The 20224-nt window shown below is 34.7% G+C and overlaps 2 protein-coding genes across 11 annotated transcripts in view; one reads left to right on the top strand and one right to left on the bottom strand.

Moving 5' to 3' along the window:
• The window catches only part of Syt7 (Synaptotagmin 7), a 620424-nt gene that overhangs the window by 223552 nt on the left and 376648 nt on the right, over positions 1-20224 (top strand). Inside the window, exon 1 of one of the 7 annotated variants that reach the window (XM_043430281.1) lies at positions 428-1101. The exons of 4 other annotated variants lie outside the window; for them this stretch is intronic. In XM_043430281.1, the coding sequence (XP_043286216.1) occupies positions 1048-1101 (54 nt within the window). In that variant the 5' untranslated portion in view covers positions 428-1047. Of the gene's footprint in view, positions 1-427; positions 1102-1419; positions 1513-19778; positions 20155-20224 lie in introns of those variants that run through there. 2 more of the 7 variants (XM_043430282.1, XM_043430279.1) reach the window with 2 other exon arrangements.
• The window catches only part of LOC122417049 (uncharacterized), a 118687-nt gene that overhangs the window by 73450 nt on the left and 25013 nt on the right, over positions 1-20224 (bottom strand). The window contains exon 1 of one of the 4 annotated variants that reach the window (XR_006262219.1): positions 13825-13949. The exons of 2 other annotated variants lie outside the window; for them this stretch is intronic. The gene's annotated coding sequence lies outside the window, so the exon portion shown is untranslated. Of the gene's footprint in view, positions 1-13824; positions 13954-20224 lie in introns of those variants that run through there. One more of the 4 variants, XM_043430292.1, reaches the window with a different exon arrangement.

The following is a 20224-nucleotide window of genomic DNA, read 5'->3' as shown; positions in this document are numbered from 1 at the left end:
AGGCGTGATATGCTTTAATGATTACAAAACATAATTGCTGCTTGAAAAGAACATTTGGTCTTATAAGTTAACGAACGATTTTTTTTCTGCAATGGAGTAATCAAATACAGATATAACAATCATTCGTATATTTTTTTCATATGAGTCAAATGCTCATCACATTCCAGTAAACTTTGAAATAACTTTAAAAACTTGCAAATCCACACTCTGTTTATCATATTACAATAAACACTCGCGAACCCGATTATCATTGCAATAAACGGCCTGCACTGTTTTCCCGAAACTCTCAAAACACTTTTATTACGAATTATTAAAATACAATTCACACCATTTTCCCAATTTTTATTTTTTTTTTAATATCACGCAACCGTGAATGAACGAATTCATACAGACGATGTAACCGCGAATCGTTTCATTCAGAGTAAGTATAGTTTTGGTGAGCCACGAGCCAGCAGTCGACAAGGCTGTCAATGTACTTGTCCCGAGACTCCACCGGGTCTCTTGATGCTCGGGGTGTTGCGAGATGGCGCCAATGTTGAGAAAAGCACATCCCGTGAACTGTTTCGTCAGTGTAGTTCATGTGTGTATGAGAGCTAGTATGACACTATGTGCGCTAATGGTTCAGTAGTGGAATTCTCTAACTCATTATACTGTTATGCACTCATAGCGACAGTTTTAACACAGGAGTCCCTATCGTTACCATAACGTTCCGGCTCATAACAAGTTAGAGAATACGGCACCAGTATAGGGGTTGGAGGGCGGAGGTTGGACTGCTCGCTGACTCGGCTAGATGTGCTCTGTTCGTTGTACTAGCCAGTTCAGTTAGTGGTGCGACTCCGTTCAGGTCAGACCAGTGAGTGAGACGCGAATCGAAACAGTCGGACGCGCAACAGGACGTTGCCGCTGCTATCCTATAGTGTATTCCTTCGCTCACGTATACTCACTTGTGCATCGGTCATAACTATTTCTTTCCCTCTTGAATTACTGTGATACTCAATAAAATAGGAAACTGAAAGGAAAGGGAAACCAAATATAATCTCCTTTCACATGTACCGAAATCAAAAGGAACGTGCTCTAACGACAAGAACATCACAAAATCTTGTGAATAGTTGAATTTTAATTATTTATAACGTATGGCAGGCTTTCCATATTTCCGTCATTGATAAAAATTGTCATACGTTTTCATTGATCTTGGCTGGTCACGTTTATCAATTTATAGCTAATATCCGGTACTCTTTGAAAAGACACATTCGTTCATCCGTCCACGCGTGTGCGTGTCCGTCTCTCTCTCTCTCTCTCTCTCTCTCTCTCCTTCTCTCTCCCTCTCTTGCGCGCGCGCGCGCGCGTGTGTGTGTGTGTGTATGTGTGTGTGTGTGTGGGGGGGGGGGGGGGGGTGCGTTCTGCGTGGGCTGATGATGGTGACGATGGTGATAATGATAAGCTTAAATATTTTGAAAAATGTTGATTACTAGATTCATAGCTAATGAGCAAGAGTTAATTATCATAATGACGGTAAGAATTCTACCTTTTGTTTATTTATACCAAAATGAAATCTGTAAATTCAAGCTTCCCCATTTATTTCACTCGACTCGCTTCCATTTTTAAAATTTTGTTTACTCAATCGTCGAGCTTCTTCAATTTTCCATTCGTATCCTTTGCGAAATCAGTCTGCGAAAACGACCGTCTCGCACACCGCACTTCATTCGATGACAGTTATCTACACCGGTCACGTTGCTCGATTTGCGTATATTCATCATGAGCAGAAAATATAAATTGATGTGTATTAAGGATATTTGATACAGACTTACAGCATGCTAAACCATGCTAAAAACATAAAAAATTTCAAAATGATCAGAATTTTATAAAATTTGGTGAACATATTCTTTAGTGCCAAATTTGACAATACAAATTTTTTAAGATTTTTCTTCTGTACAATTATCGAGTAATTGATCACTAAAGTTCACGTGTATAAGCATAGCGTTTCCATATATATAGGTATACATTCCGGGCATAAAAAATTTGCTTTAATGCATAATTACTCGATAACTAAGCAGAAGAAAATTAAAAAAAAAATTGTGTTTTCGTACTTGATGTTGAAGAACATTATCACCAAATTTGATCAATTTCTAATTATTTAGACTTTTGTACCGTACATCGTTAAACATTGTATTGTACATTCACTGAGTGTTTACCCAATTGAAAATAAAAAAAATATAGGTATCGTACTCTTGTATCTTGAATATTGAACCGAATTAACGCATGAGACATCTCAGGATACAGTATTTCGAGACTGTAGCTTTTCACAAACCTCCATATCTAAAAGTCAACTGGAACTAGAGTTCCAGTCGAAATAGTTCGTTCGCAACAACTGTAAAATTAATATAAGTTTATAATGATTGATTATATCGTGTGAAGGAGAAAACGATACCATGTGAGTTCGTTCAGCAGTATGCCGTTTCAATTTTTTTTATATGGCAGTATATGATATTCTTGGTAGTATATGAGCAGATCCATTGGATTTCGCAAAAACCGTGCATGCCAAGTTTTTTGGTTCAAGAGCTTGAATTTTTTTTCTAAATTTTTAAAACACATATCACTAGTACTTGACTTGATTGAATTGGTATAATTATATATTTGTAAAGAAACAGAATAAATAATAAGAGGAAAAAATATAATAAACATATTTATAAACAAAGTTGCGACTTCTTAATACTTGACGTAATTTTTCCACTTTCAAAAAGTTTTTACAGGTGCTCTTTTTAAAAATAAAATAATTTTAAGTGAGAAAAGCGACTTAAAAATACTTTATATTGCACATGATTCCATTTTTCAAAAAATTTATTATCATTTAATAAAATAAAAGCTATGTTAGACGAGCTTTAAATCTGGTCCAACCTAATTGAAAATAGTTATGAAAATGTTTTGTATAACATATGATTCCATTTTGCAAAAAAAATACTGCTATTTCGATGGTAAATATATTTTCAACTCAATGTAGCTGTACTGAAAACTCCGTAAAACAGCCTCAAAAAAAAATTAGAAACATTGCCTCATTAGGGTGGTCCTTAACAGGAGTGTTTATGAATTTCTTTGCTCCCATTGATCAGTAGCTTCTAAATTGATAAAACATAATTCCCTGAAAATTTGAACTCTTAATATTAACTCTAAGATAGTCCGCATTTCAACCTAAGATTCTTATAGAAATAAAATCAATATCGTTGACGATGTTATGATCATAATTAAAAAATAATAAATTAGCAATCTAAAATAAAAAAAACAGGTATTGTGAACGTAAACTTAGAAAAATTGAATGAAATTTAAAAATATCGATACAAGTAGGTTAATGGATCACCCGAGAAGAAAAGAGATGGTGCATGTAACGTGAAGGTTATAAATAAGATGGAAACCCGCTCAATTGAGGGCTAAAAAAGTGAAAAAGATACAGAAAAAACTAATTGATTGTGCAGGAGACTTGATAGTTTTTCCATCATTTCGTGACCCTCTCTTACGTTTTCTCCATCGTATAGAAATCGTGTTACATTTTACGAGTTTGACACAAGTTTGTTTCGAGTCACTCAGGAAGCATGAACGGGGAAAACAAAATCAAAATGGAACGGTAAATGAATTGTAGTAATGCTATTAAGTCAGGCTGAAGAGTTTACTATTAACGGAGACCTTCTATAATCATTTTTTGTTGTTTTTTGAACTCCAGATGTCTATTTTCCATATTAACCTCAAATTTTCCAAGGTCCTGTTCTCCACACTATTTATTCAGATTGCATTCAGGTCTCGGAAAAAGCATTTGTGAAAAGCTCACAGCTGTGATGAAAAAAAAAAAACATTTAAACTGCACTGTTGTTTCATGAATTCATTTTGGAATTTTGAATTATAAGGAAGACCGGGGAAAAACGGGATACCTAAGGAAATATTGAACTTTTCAGAAGTTTGGGAAGCGCTGTCTATTTTTTACTCCCAAAATCTAAGAAATGTACTAGAATTCTTTTCAATTTTCCAAAAAAAAAAAATTCCGAGACAAAACGGAGTACCCCTCAAAAACTCATGAATTTTTTTTTTATTATGATTTTAATTCAATGCACCTCGGTTACGGGTGCATTTGCATCCGTAACCAAGTGTTTTCGATTTACCACTGTAAGCGTTGAAGGCGATCTTAGCGCTTACAGCGCTCAAACCCAAATTAACGATCACCCTAATATTCATATGTGAGGGAAAGTCTTTCGCGGGATACTCGATTTAGCCATTCTTAAATTTTTTACAGTTTTTAACATTTTTAAAAATTTTTAGCAGAGAAAGACCCTAGGAAAAAACGGTTGGGACAAGTACATTAATGGTCCCTCGTTTGCTGATACCTCTAACCATAAAAAGATCTTTTAAAAAATTTAAAAAAAATGTAAAAATAATTATTTTAGAAAAAAACATACAAAACAATTCGAAAAAAATTTCACAAATCTGGAGAAAACATTATTTCAAAAAAACAACTAATCTGTATCTATTTTTTAATGTGTCAAAAGTATCAAAGAACAAGTAAAAAATGAAAAACCGAAAAATCGCTCTTGAAATCATTTTGGAAACCGATGCCTTCTTATTTCATTCGAACAGTTAAATCAATTGAAAAAAATTCCATCTAATCTACGTACAGCATTAAAATTTATTATATCCATTCGAGGCCAAGTATTTTCTAATGAATTGAAAAAAGTTACCACTTGAATTACGGGCAGCAGTAAAATTTATAATATCGATCGGTGGACAAGTATTTTATTAGTAACTCCAAATTTTGACATTATTAAATTGTTCTAAGAAGCTTTTAAATCCAAAAAAATCACATGCAAGCTAGTCATTTCTTTCTCTATGATGGCAGAGACTTATAAGAAAATCGGATCTTTTCAGGCTTTCAGGAGCTTCTGATATTATTCACAATATTCGACGTCGATTGGATCGATAGAAATTATGTTTAAATATGAGTTAAAAGTACTCGTCCGGCCCATCACTATTCATTCAAATAAAAATCAATCATAAAAAAACCAAATTGTACGGTAGCATCCGGTTGAAAATTTATTGAAATGCGATTTATTATTAGTTTAATGTTCTTAATAATAGTATAAGTTAGTTATGCCGAATGAAATTCATTCGCTGGAAGAAGTGAGAAGTAAAAATTGCCGTCAGGGCAATACAAACTGGGGAGTTATTTTGGAAGATTGAACATATTTAATGTGCAAAGTGTTTTTTATTTATCGATACACAATAACATCCCTTGTATATTACAGGACAATTCGTTTCCATTCTTATTAAATTAGTGCAGTTAAGGGAATATTACTTGAAGATAACTCTCTAAATTCTCTCTGCATGAATATTTGTGCTCCACCAGTTCTAGAAAAGCCGTGATTTTTATTTGAATAAACAATTTTAATGGAAAGTGATGGGCCGGACAAGTACTTTTAACTCATATTTAAACATAATTTGTATCGATCCAATCGACGTCGAATATTATGAATAATATCAGAAGCTCCTGAAAGTCTGAAAAGAATCGATTTTCTTATAAGTCTCTGCCACCATAGAGTAAGAAATGACTAGCTTGCATGTGATTTTTTTGGATTTAAAAGCTTCTTAGAATATGTTATGACGAGTCGCTGCCAGAGATTTTTTTGGATCCAGACAAGTACATTTATGTTATGACGAGTCGCTGCCAGAGAGTCTTTACAGGAGCGATAGCGTTTCCAATTGTTTTCGAAAATTTTCAAAATTTGTTTCTTTAATAATTAAATAATTATAGTACTTCAGAGAATACTATAAGTTGACGTATTTTTTATTTTTTTTGTCTTTCGTTTGCGACCTCTTCGATCTCTATAGCTCAACGCATTTAAGAGATATTAATTATGTATTTTTTAATAGCATCAAAAAATGGGTCGGATTTTCGCATACATTTTTGATGTTTATTTGTTTTTTATTTAGTGACAAATCTGGTGCCATAATACAAGTATATACCTATATATTTTCGTGATGTATGACGTATGGTGTGTTGTTTATGCTAATAAATGATGAGGTTATAAAGGTCGCGAAAGTGACAATTCATCGACACTGTTCCAGTTTTTCCGGTTCTGTAGAAAATCGATAAAAACAGGACAATATTTTAATGAAAGTGGTGAGAAAAAAGGGAAGAAGAATAAAAGAGAAATAAAGGCCGAGGAAACCAAGAGTGTTATGTGATGGAAAATAAACCGAAAATTGTCAACAACATACGGATTGATGGTATAAAATATTTAGAAAGGTTACAGATTTTCTCTATATATATCTTGAGATGTAATCCGGATTCTGAAACATTAGAAAAAAAAATCCATGCCTTCGCTCTTTCTCATCAGCTCTCTCTCTCTCTCTCTCTCTCTCTCTCTCTCTCTCTCTCTCTCTCTCTCTCTCTCTCTCTCTCTCTCTCTCTCTCTCTCTCTCTCTCTCTCTCTGATTGTATCATCAAACTTGTCGATGTTTGTTATTGGACAATTTATAATAAAATAACCCAAAACAGCAATGACGAAGGAGAGCAAGGGACTACAACAATATAGAACAGAAGTATAATCGCATTGCCTGTAAACGCATGATAAACTATTCGAAAGTGCTTGATTAAAAAATTTCTATTGGCAAATCGAAACTAAGGAAATCCGTATTTTTTCGTTTTTTGGTGGATTTTTTTTTTATTCATGAAAAATACTAAATTGATAATCACGGAGAGTTTCCATTTCAATTCCAACAAAGTAAAATTTGAATTCGAAATAAAATATGTCCGCGTGTGTGTACGTGTGTGTATGTAAATACCTGAAACAACTTGGATGTCTAAAGAAACGATTTTTATTTTTAAAAAAACTGATTCGCCTTGTCACCCCGTGTGGCAAGCGCATTTTTTGGGGTTTTTTCGTGATTTTTTCGCGGCGAGAAAAAACATAGACTTGAAATTTAAAGAAATTGTTCATTGGTATTTAAACTTTATTACAGAATTTTTGAACTCTGATGTCTCGGATTAATTCGGTGTAAAATTAGTCCACCGGATCCCATATGTTTCTCCATGATCTCCACGATTCCCGGGGGTTCCGTTTATCTGCGATCAAAAAACCAAGGAGCGTTTTGATTTGTAAAACAGTGGCTATCGCCTGAACTAAAATCATACAGAAATTTTTAATATTTTTGTATGATTTTAATTCAGGTGATAACCACTGCTTTACTAATCAATACGCTCCTTGGTTTTTTGATCTTAGATAAACCGATCCCCCAGAATCGTTGAGACTATGAAGAAACATGTTCCTGTGGAGTAGCTTTACACCGAATCTACCAGAGATATCAGAGTTAAAAAATCCTACCATAGAGTTGAAATACCATTGAATAAACACTTCAAATTTCAAAAGGTTATATTTTTTTTCCTTGCCGCTATAAAATTGCGAAAATAACCCACAAAATCTGGCTGCCATACGGGATGACCACCTTATGTTAGATTTAATTATTCCAATCTATCAATATCGCGTTGTCTGAAAAAAAGATTCTAATGCCTTAGTCGTTGAAATCCTGTCGTTATTTAACGACATTGAAATTTATAATTCGTTGCGATTTTTTGAGTTTTTAAATAAATTAGCCGTAATTTAATTAAAAAATTTTTGTTCCCTTTTTTTCAATATCTCTTTCAACGAGACGGGGAATAATTTTAATTAAAAATTTATTCAATAAATGTCTTTTCGCTAGTACACTCTGATGGGTGATAATGATTACATCTGAACGGTAGTCTTAGTGAATAAACCCTACATATGTTACTCATGTAGTGTGCATTCCTTGGAACGAACAAAAAATGAATTAACAATAACAGAATATTATCTATATTGTTCCCTAACATGAAGAATTTGATTTTCCAATATTCTGTAAAATTTTTTCAAGTTCACAGTGCACAAAAAGTAGTCAAATTAAATCATAAATAACAGCACGAATGCTGTAGAAAAATTGGAGACAAGTACATTTATGTTTTATGCCACCTGGACAGTAGTCTCAGTGAAACCCCATGTGACACTCGTGTAGTTCAAAACACAAATGCACGATGATTTATAAGAAGTTGTTCGATCTATTCTCTCGAAACTTGCTTCAAATGGCCAATTCATTACTGGAGGTTATAAAAAAAACCATTCCTAACGTAATCAATAAAAAAATGAATCTTCTAAATCTTGGTATTGTATGAAAAACGTTTGATTCAAAGGAACAAAACGTTGTCAAATAAATGCAAAAGTGACGAGTACATCGGATGACGAATGAAAAAAATTCAACACATAATGGTATGAAAAAAAAATTACGAAACCGTATATATTTTTACGTATATTTTACGTATATATAAAAATTACGTATATAATTTCAACAAAACAATTAAGAAAGGCTTTCACAAATCAAGAAAAAACATTATATTAAAAAAAATACAAATCCGTAAATATATTGTAAAGGAAAAAAAATTCAAAAAGAACATGAGAAATTCATTCCTACGGAAAGCATCCGGAACTTGAGAAAGTTCTAGTTAATCAAAAAAGTTGCCATCTGAGTTATGTGCACCACTAAAATTTATAACATCAATCGGAGAATGAGTATTTTATTAGTATATTATCCACAATTTTTCACAATATGAAATTGTTCTGAGAAGCGTTCAAATCCAAAAAAAATCAGGATCCCCTGGTATTCACAATATTCGACGTCGATTTCGTATCGGTGCAAATGATGTTTAAATATGTGCTAAAAGTACTTGTCCGGCCCATCACTTTTCATTCAAATTGCTCATTTAAATAAAAATCAGGACTCTTCTAGATCTGATAGATCACATGTATGCATACAGAGGGAATTGAGAAAATGACCTCCTAGATATTTTAACTTAATTGCATTCATTATAGAAAAAATGCAAACAAATTTTTCTGTAATATACAAGAGATATTATTGTGAATAAATGAAAAAGTGTCTTGAAATTCGATTAAAAGTGATTCCCCAGTGAATTACTATTCCCCCTTTCTTAAAGAAAAAAATTTTGAAATATCGAAATGTAAAGCTTCTATCCGTTGCAATGGTTTTGTTTATTCGTTGTCCCGAATTTTTGCGAAGAGATAGTTGCCGCCGAGCATATGTGGAATGATGTCCAAATTCAAGTGGGCATGTAACGCCAGCGTTAATGCTAGTTTCATAAAAATAACGCATGAATTAACGTCTCGTTTGATTTTTATTTGAATGAAAAGTGATGGGCCGGACAAGTACTTTTAGCACATATTTAAACATCATTTGTACCAATACGAAATCGACGTCGAATATTGTGAATACCAGGGGATCCTGATTTTTTTTGGATTTGAACGCTTCTCAGAACAATTTCATATTGTGAACAATTGTGGATTATATACTAATAAAATACTCATTCTCCGATTGATGGTAAATTTTAGTGCTGCACATAACGCAGATGGTAACTTTTTTGATTAACTAGAACTTTCTCAAGTGCCGGATGCTTCCCGTAGGAATGAATTTCTCCCGTTATATTTGAATTGTTTTCCTTTACAATATATTTACGGATTTGTATTTTTTTTAATATAATGTTTTTTCATGATTTGTGAAAGCTATTCTAATTGTTTTGTTGAAATTATTTACAGTTGGTTTCGTAATTTTTTTTTTTAATACCATTATGTTTTGAATTTTTTTTATTCGTCATCCGATGTACTCGTCACTTTTGCATTTATTTGACAATGTTTTGTTTCTTTGAATCAAACGTTTTTCATACATTACCAAGATTTAGAAGATTCATTTTTTTTATTCATTACGTTTGGAATGGTTTTTTTTATAACCTCCAGTAATGAATTGGCTATTTGAAGCAAGTTTTGAGAGAATAGATCGAACAACTTCTCATAAATCATGGTGTATTTGTGTTTTGAACTACATGAGTGTCACATGGGGTTTCACTGAGACTACTGTCCAGGTGGCATAAAACATAAATGTACTTGTCTCCAATTTTTCCACAGCAGTCGTGCTTTAAAAGATTCATAGAACAATTCCATAATGTTGAAATTTGGAGTTACTCATAAATTACTTATCCTTCGATTGATATCATAAATTTTAGTGCTGTACGTAACTCAAATGGTAACTTTTTTCAATTAACTAGAAAATACTTGGCCTCGAATTGGTATAATAAATTTTATAGCACCGCATGACCTAAAACGCAAAAGCGTGGCTAAAATGCGGTTTTATATCATACGGGCTATAAAATAGTATGAATTAAGCTGCTCTATTATAGCACGGCGTTTAGCACCCTCGCTATACGCTCGGACGCCAACTTCACGCCGTGCAATAATAGGCAGCTTAATGAGATCATGCCCACCACACGAGCGTTGAACAACTGAATTTTTTGTCATGATAAGGGATTGGTGCTAGTATATTCTCTCAAAATTTATAGATTTAAAAATTAATATAACTAATCAATTAGTTCGTTGTAATTATCAATTATATAAAAAAAAATATCATTATTAGTAAAAATTTTACTAGTTAATTTTTTGATTTGGCAACTTTGTTGTTGGTGGAGAGATATATCTACCTTGCCAACGGTAAACTGATGGGTTGTCACTCACATATGACTTGATACACATAACCAATAATTTATTTGAATTTGAGGTTACGTCATTATTTGTGATTACAAATATTTTTGTTATCACAATATTTGTATAAATATGAACAAAAAACATTTTTCTATTGATTATACCGAGAAAGTATACACGCCTGTACAGTACCGATACACTAATGTAAGCACGTCACAACTAAGCACGATATACGTCGATATACATATATATAAACAGCTGATAGAGCGGTGTTGCCGATGTCGTACCGAACCTAGTTTTCAACGACTCATCTTGAGCGATAATCGTAGTTAATTTATGATTTCATTCTTAAAGTTTCGGTGACCTGACATTTTTATAACGCTATTAACAAGATAAATGTTCAACGAATACGCATATGATTTAACTTTTTTTTTTCCAGCATTTACGATCCCTTAAATTTGATTTAAAAATCACGATCCATTTACTGCCACTACGATGTCCAATTTTTAATATTTATTTTCTTGCTTAAATGTTCGGTAACCTCCCCTCAATTTTTTTTACCGTTATTTTCGGACATTTTTCTATGCTGTGTAAAAAAATCCGATTTTTCTGCAGATTTTTAAATAGTGGCCATGATCTCATTAAGTCACACGTATCGTAATGTACTATTAATGCTGCACGTAAAGTAGATGGAATCTTTTTAAATTTATTTAGCTGTTCGAATCAAATAAGAATGAGGCATCGGTTTCCAAAATGATTTCAAACGTGATTTTTCGGTTTTGCTTCCTCATCAAGGAAGCTTTGGGACGATGAAAAATTTTTATTTCCAGTTTTCAATGTCAATGTGTTCAAAATGATCCAAAACATCGAAAAATCATATCTAGAGAAAATATCCGGATGTGTGCGCGCGTGCGTGCGTGCGTGCGTGCGCGTGTGCGTGTGCGTGTGTGTGTGTGTGTGTTATGACATTGCAAAATTCAAACGCTTATAACTCGGAATAGGTTTGAGATACAGGGCTACCGTTATGTACAGATGTTAATCTATACAAGCTCTTCACTCTCTGAAAATTTTGTCAGAATTTGTAAAAAAATTACGAATCTGACGACGTTTTGAAATTTTCATAAAAAGGGTGTCGACGCTCTAACTTTCGAAAATTTAGAGATTTACTAATAATTTTTATCTTATAAATATACTATCATAATAGGAAGGTTGGTATTGAATTTGGGGAATATCGGTTGAGTGGTTCAAATTTTATGACATTTTGAGTTTTACGAAAATATGAGTTTTTCAAAAAATCGTCCGACCGCTTCAATTTTTGGAAATTTTAAAAGATATTGTATATAAGTCTGTACTTCCTTTAAACTTTGCAGCAAAGTTGTTGGAATTTTCTTTAATTTCAATGTAAATAGAATAACGATGAAAATTGAAAGTTGCAAACTGTTTTTTCTGATGTCTCGTCATTTTTTAATTTTTACTTGTTATTTGATTCTTTTGACACTTTAAAAAATAGATACAGATTAGTTTTTTTTTAAATAATGTTTTCTCAAGATTTGTGAAATTTTTTTCGAATTGTTCTGCATTTTTTTTTTATAAAATAATCTATTTTACATTTTATTTGAAGTTTTTTTTATTGATGGAATTATCAGCAAACGAGGGACTGTCCATGTACTTGTCCCAACCTTTTTTTTCCTAGGGAAAGTTTATGGTTTGATATCACGTCTTTTTTCTCAAAAGTTCCTTCTTTATGTTCCGATGACTATTGAATTTTAGTTTAAATTTCTATGAATTATTTATGATTTTCAGCTTATAACGTTGGTTTTCACGAAAAAAGATCTATTTTTCGTCAAGATTGTAATGGGAATATTTCGTCACAGGAATATCCTTAGATTTTGGCGATTTTTTTTCTTTGTCCTTTCATATGTTATGCTTTTCGGGAACCCAAGAGGACGGTGGAAAGCGGGTAGCGGTCCGAGATAACTTTGGTTTCCACGAAAAAAGACCTATTGTTCGTCAAAATTGTACTGGAAATATTTCATCACAGGTTTGTCCTTGGACTTTGGCGATTTTTTTCCTTATACCCTAATATATTTTGTCAATTAGAAACCAAAGAGCACGATGGAAAGCGGGTTGTAGGCCGTGATCAAGAGACTCGATAGAGTCTCGGGACAAGTACATTGACAGCCCTGTCGTCTGCTGGCACGAGGCTCGCCGAGTTATACTTTCTCTAAATAAAACGATTCGCGCTGGTGGGGAAAAAACTGGCATGTCATTTTTGAAAATTGCTGAGCTGAGGAGATGTTTTATAAAGCAAAAATTGGTTTGGAGATTAATGTTCAAAATCCCTTTCGAATGAGCACGAAACCAACACGATCAGTAGCGTAAATGCTGAGAAAAAACTTTGCACAGGCTCAAGATTATGCAAAAGTTACTAACACATTTATAGATTTACCGTGTCTGAACAGAACACCATCAAAGGCCTCTTGATGCCAGCTATAACCCATTTTTATGGAAGCTCGGATCCCGGGAACGCGGCTACAGAAATAATGAGTTGTGATTGGTCAGGACACTCGCTGTATCGTTCCAGCGGAATAAAGTTTATGAATATATACCTATATATACAATGCTATCAGTCAGCCGTCAGTTTTTGATGTTATAACAAACAGATTTTCGACATTACGAAGTGCGTGGTGAAAAAAAAATATTTTTCATGTAATAAAGTGTTGAATATCGATTTATTTTATTAAAAATAGTGGTATGTGGTGTCATACATGCAGTATTACGAAAACCAGACATATAGTGATTTTGGCGTGATATATTGTTCAACCATCTTTCAGTTTTTGATGGCACGAGAAAATTAATAGCAACAGCGATCTAAATGATAAAATTTCGGAGAAACAGTGCGAGTTGTATGAATTCGATTCAAAATTCTTATATGACTATAAAAAAAAATGTTTCGTAAGTTTTCTGAAACCCATGTGGGATAGTTTACCCTCATTGCAATCGATTCGCGAGTATTTGTTATATAGGACATATATGTTACTATTGGGAAATTTCTCCTTGTAAAAATTTTTGATTTTACGTTTATTTATAACATAATTTTGTTGCAATCCCGGTCTGGTTCTTTAAAAATTTTCAACGGGAGTTATGTGAGATAAAAAAATTTTCGCTCATTATAACCTCTCAAACGTTCTTTCAGATTATGATAATAAAATAGCTAGATACGGCTTGTTCTTACCTGATGTTTTTAATTGTCTTGATTGAATAATTATACTACGCTATACTTCAGCTTAATTCTATTCTGAGAACAATTCAGTTCTCAACAGTTCAGCGAATTATCGTACCGTGCGGCGCCTTCATATTACATCTGGAATTATCAAAAATGAGAGAGAAAGAGGGTTATTTGTTTTTGTTTTTTTTTCAATGTAGACGGGTATTGCAATTGAATATACACCTATCTCTATTTGCGAGTAGGATTGATATTGAAAACATTATAGAAATAATAATATCACAGCGCCATTATTTGTATGGTATAAAGTATAACAGGGGCTTACTGTGCGAGATAAAAAAAATGAGACACGGAGCCGTCACGATTTCTCAAAACTAGGCCGGAAGTTTCTTTTCTAAGGATCGGTAACAATTCTCGCACCCCGCCGTTTATTCTTTCATCCGCTTTGTTCAATCGCCCACTACCATATTCAGCCTGGATCACATCAAAGTAGTAGCTATTTCAAGATTTCTCATTATTATGTACCTTGCTTATGTATTTGTCTTCACTATTTCAAAACTCTGCTTTTTGCGTAGTTCGCTGAATAGCTGTAACACTCTTAATGCGATATCAAAAGCTTAACCATACTCCATTATTTTTATTGTTTTCCTTAGTCTTTGTATATTAATACACGAATACTATTGATTCTGCACTGTTGTGTATAGAACCTATCAGGTAGTCTTTCAACAGGAGAATCAAAGCAATGCAGCTATTGATTAATTTATTCGTTCGAGCTTTTATAGAAATATCAAAGCGTTTTACACTACTTACAAAAACGTTTACAAAAAATGTTATAAAAACTTACATTACAAAAGTTGCGTGCGGTTTATTTTATTGCGTTATCTTATTTTTTTCGAAAAAATAGCGCTTTTAGAAATGGCGTAACGATAAAATTATGAAGTTTTAACGATATCATCAAAAGAGTAAAAATCTGTATGCGATCATTTCGTACTCGCTAGAATTTTTTTAGAATTTATGATGGAGATTTTTGAGAATCAATTTTAGTCGAAATTCTGATTTTTGAAATTGCTTTGATTCGGAAATTATTAGATGCGTGGCAAAATGTTGAGAGAAAAAATTTTGTTGTTTTTCATTACAATAATCTCTATATTATAAGTTATCAATGTATAAGAATTTTTTTTTAATTTTTTTCAAATTCTCGATGTCAAAAAACTCCATGTTGAGATCAACGAATTCAGACGTATATAGAAGTCCAGTTTTTACGGAGGGCTTAAAGAGAAACTATCTGACACCCAATCCGTCGCTTGGCAGCGTGACGTTAGCACTGTGACGTCACACCGGTCATTGTGGTGTTTCCGCGCGAGTCATGGGATTGGGTCGAGAGTTCGAGCCCTCATTGTTTTGATGTTTTTTTTTTATCAGATCAAGGCAAAAACGTTTCACATAATACTTTAAAGCCTGAAAGAGACTTCAATATGTCCGTATTAATTCTGTTCCGGTTATTTCAATTTAAACAGTAAGCGCTGATTTACAATTTAAGAGTAGATGTTGTGGTATATAGTTTCAAGTCTCATCGTAGCGTCGTGGTCATAATGCACTCCAACTAGAAATCTCGAGTTCGATTATTGCACTGGTTAATTTTTTTTCTTCATTACAGTTTATACTCAGTTCGAATTGAAAGAATTAAAAAAAATAAATACATTTTTTCCTAAGAGTTTCATAAACAAAATTTATCTTAAAAAATGTGAGAAGGAAAAAATTGCCCTCAATGCAGAAAGCTGTAAGAGCGAAACGGACGCCATGATGTTCTCAACGCATAACAGCTATGAGAGTAAAAAGGATGCCCTATGTCCACAGCATATAAGCCTAAAGAGTGAAAATGAAACGTGCCACCACCACATTTGAAACTAACGCTGGGGTCATGTCCCTACGGTTTTATATACAGGTCTTGAAACAAAGTCAATTTTCTACAGGGTGGCGTGGTTCTCTTATTATCCGCGTATCAATCAGTTGATATAGCCATGGCGCGACGCTGCAATCTAGGAATATACGTGGGTAGGGATGTGGTAGGGATGAAAACGTGCAACTATTTGTAAACACAATCATACAACTTAAAGTCGGCGAGTGCGTCATATAATGTCATACTGGTGCGACAAATCAATACCGCAATTTGATATTTATTAAAGTTCTATAATTCCTTGCATGAACAAAAATGGTCAAGCTATGTGTGGTCCCGTGGTGTAGAGATTTTATCGTACGCGATTATTTATTAATAAAAAAAAAATGTCAAAACCGGTGAACCAATAAATAAACGCTGTATTTCTTCAATCAACATGTGTTTTTCATTTATAACCCCCGTAAATACTCTTTCGCCTCGAATCTTCATGCACGTATCATTCATACCAATTGAATCGTAATAATATTCATATTGACTACTTTTATTTATAGAAAATTCAATAATTATAACAATATAAAATATTTATTTTTATTAGGTCATTAATTAGTCGATTATTTATTAGATTATTATCGTGCATGCTCTGATTATCCATCCCTCGATCCCAACGCCAGTCTGGCGGCCACAAAGTGAAATAATTGAGCACACGTTGATGGAGCCACAGCCACTACCTTCATTTTGAGACCTGTATGTAAGACCGTGGTTCCCACTAAAGTCGGCACAAAAGATCCTTATAGACTACACTTCTATGTACTGTAACAAGATTTTCCCGGGAAGGTACGATTTGTTCCTTCTCAGTTCACTCACCTCGTCTCGCGCTACGAGAATAAACTGGGCGCCAGGTACAGAGTACCATCGAATTAATCGACTTGATTTTGTCGATTCTTGTGATGGTAACGCAATGCAAAATTAGAGCTTAGAACGCACGAGGACGGTTCGACTACTCAGCTTATTTGAGATACAAAAGGTAGAGGGGGGGGGGGGGGGGGATCCTTGAGGCAAAGTAGCAATTACAAATCATAAAAAAATAGCCACCAACAAAATATAAGATTTAAAACAGTATTCGCCATTTATTAAAAATTTAGATGAGGAAACAAATTATACAAAGAGAAACATATGAGATCGCGCCAATTAAATTCAAACAGAATAATAATTCGGAAAAATAATAGTTTTAATTCGCCATCGCGCTGGCTCTACTTACAGGCAGGTAACTAAAACGTCGCAAGCGACCTACCCGAGTACGCAAGATAACTACACGTAATAGGTAATAGATAACTGCGGTGATGGAAATTGTAACGCATTGGCCACTACGGTATGGAGGCAACAAAGTGACCACTGCGAAACAATTCCAGGCAACTTATCCGGGTGTCGTAGGTAGCGCAAAGGCAATAGGTAATCAACACTCGGTAATTCGCTACCCAATAATTCTATCGCGAGATACTCTAAAACACCGCGACAAAGATCAAGAAAGATAGCGACGACGGGGACTTCGAACACACGAAAGGTAACGCCGGAGTCCCACGATCCTAAACAATACACGATAGCGACGCGAAAGGCAAAAAATGGGCGAAAATACAATCGACGACGAAAAATAACATAATTGTACAATAGAATATTTTGAAAAAGGTAACAGGAAATACGTCGATCGTAAAAGCAAAGAAAAATACCGAAAAATAAAGTCTTCACTAACCGCCGTACATTCCGAACGCGACAATGAGAGCGAGAGAGATGCAGCGAAAACATCGTGCAGCGAGCGCGCTCGCTAGAACCCTCGACACGTGCAGGGAGAGAGAGACAAAAGGATAACTTGAACTTTACTGCGCGTAATACTCTGCGCTTCATCAAAACTCGAACGAATAATCGTCGATATAATTTTCTCGAAATGAAACAATACTGTATGGAACCAAATTAAGACCGAATCCTCTGATAGAGTTGAGCCTCTGAATAAACTAGACGAAAATGGTGACACAGGAAGTATCGGCCACAATCTCGCTCGATACTTGGTCGCACATGTCTCCCCAAAAGAAAATGCCCCAGGCAACAAAACTCAAACAAACCGGAACTAAATCCCGACAAACGATATGTTCAACTCTACCGAAGAATTCTAGGAGAAAGAGTAACGGACTTACCGAGAAGATCACTCTTCGCACATGGAGAAAAGGACAAAGGGCCTCAATGTCCCACCACTAGGCCCACGAACCGCAGCGCTCACACGCTAGGCGTGAACTAGAGCACGGGCTTGTAGTCCACGCTTTCGTGGTAATTCAAATTAGAAAGCGCGACACGTCGATAACTTACTTTACTGTTACTCTCACCTCTCCCGTCCACGAGAAACACTCCTCCCGACTGGATTACCGTGATTCGAGTGCCTGTCTTCTTGGGGATCCGACGGGCAGCTCTGAAAGGCCGAGGGGAAGTCTTCCTTACGACTTCGGACGTCTAGAAATCATGGTGGGCCCACGACTATAAGCCACCAGGCAATAACAGTACCTCGACCCCAGAAAACTCCCCCGAATTTCACCTGACGAGGCGCCGTATCGGACGGACCGTGGCACCCGAATTTACGGTGTAGCGAACGGTGCAACTCTCGGTTGTTACAACGGGAGAGGCACGGGTGGTGTTCAACGAATGGCCTATGCCAGAGTATCCTCTCACAATCAGCCGTCCGCGGTCGAGAATGATCCTCGTTACTCGAAGACGGTGTGGGAGGGTGACTCTCGTGAACGAGATCGGGTCGAGCAACAGCAAGGCCTCGTCAAAATGAAAGACGGTTCGCGAAGCCAGGCGGCGGAGGCAACTCCAAATATCCCAAAATGACAACAAAATTTACTGTAAATAAGCATCAAATTAACTCAAAATATGCAACGAAGGGCCACGTAGGTAATAGGTAGCTAAAAATAACTAAAATCTCTCAAATCGGAAATGTAGGCGGTTTTTCGAACTTAAAATTATATTTACGCAGTAATGAGTACCGTTCCGATCAACACCCGACGAGTCGAAAAGTCGTCAAAAATGGGCCGTAAACCCGATCCACTGGTTGACACCATTCGTACGAGTGGCGAAGCAAGATGTCACGTCACAGTACGTTTGAATTCGTTTCCGAGACTATACTTTCTCTGAATAAAACGAATCGCGGTGGTGGAGGTAAAATTGGCATGTCATTTTGTTCAATTACGAAACTCATTAGTCATCTGAGGTTTTGAAAATTGAACTGGAGACCAATTAATAATTTTTTTTTCGATTCCGCCTAAAATCAGCACGATCGGTGCCGTAATTGCTGAGAAAAAACTTTGCACGAGCTCAAGATTATGCCAAAGTTACTGACACATTTACGGACTTGACGTATCTGTATACGTCTACTGACTGCTACATACAAGGGCCTTTTGATGCCCTTCATAACAATTCTCCGTCGAGAAAAAATTGGCTTCAACTAATCGCCGATGAGAAAACTTCTGATTGGTCCTGTCGTCTGTCTTCACACCGTCGGTCTTTTTATCATATCGTTTCCATGTTTGTTTACGATCGTCGGTCTTCTACATCACTTATATCGAGTGTCGAAATAATTTCTTTCGTTCACTGGAATTTTTACTTCTCATTTCTTCCAGAGAATAAATTCTATTCGGTATAATAACTAACCTATACTTTTATTGAGAATATTAAACTGATAATAAATCGCATTTCAATAATTTTTCAACCGGATTCTGCCGTACAATTTCGTTTCTTTATCATTGATTTTTAATTAAAAGAATAATGATGGCCAAGAAAAGTACTTTTAACACATTTAAAGATAATTTGTACCGTTCTAAAATCGACGTCGAATCTTGTGTATAATACCACAGTGAAAGTCTGAGAAGAATCAATTTTCTTTCAAGTCTCTGCCACCATAGAGTGACAAATTACTATACCTTTGATGGGATTTTTTTAAATTTAAGGATGATCGATCATGACTTCGAAGTCAAAAAAGAGCCCAAAATTATTTTACTCATCGCTATTTGAGTTTACGTTTGCTGATGTTAAATATTCGTGTTATCGACTTTAAGAAGTATAATCACCGATACCTGAGTATTTCATAGCACAGTATTTTGTGAAAACTAAAAAAATTATATCGTCAACGACTCTATAGTATTAGATTATATCGTCAAGCACTCTATATAGTTTTTTCTATATACTAGAATGTAAACAGCTGTATTTGGCATCGTCGCGATGGTGTAGTGGTGTTGGTGACTTCCATAAAACGTTTTCATGATATCATGGCTGAAAATAAAGAAAATAATAATCAAGCATGGCTTAAAGGCAGATTTGAAAAAAAAAAACGAAAATTACATTGGCGACAACATATTAGCAATCCGATCAAAAAATGAAAAAGTCGCTTGTTCAATCATCAGGTACGTATCATGAAAATATTACTACGCATAACCTCAAAAATGAAACAACTTATTTTACATTCTGTCTTGT

This window comes from Venturia canescens, chromosome 10, assembly GCF_019457755.1.
Source record: "Venturia canescens isolate UGA chromosome 10, ASM1945775v1, whole genome shotgun sequence".
Taxonomy (NCBI): Eukaryota; Metazoa; Arthropoda; class Insecta; order Hymenoptera; family Ichneumonidae; genus Venturia; species Venturia canescens.
This window is presented reverse-complemented; position numbering and strand designations above follow the sequence as displayed.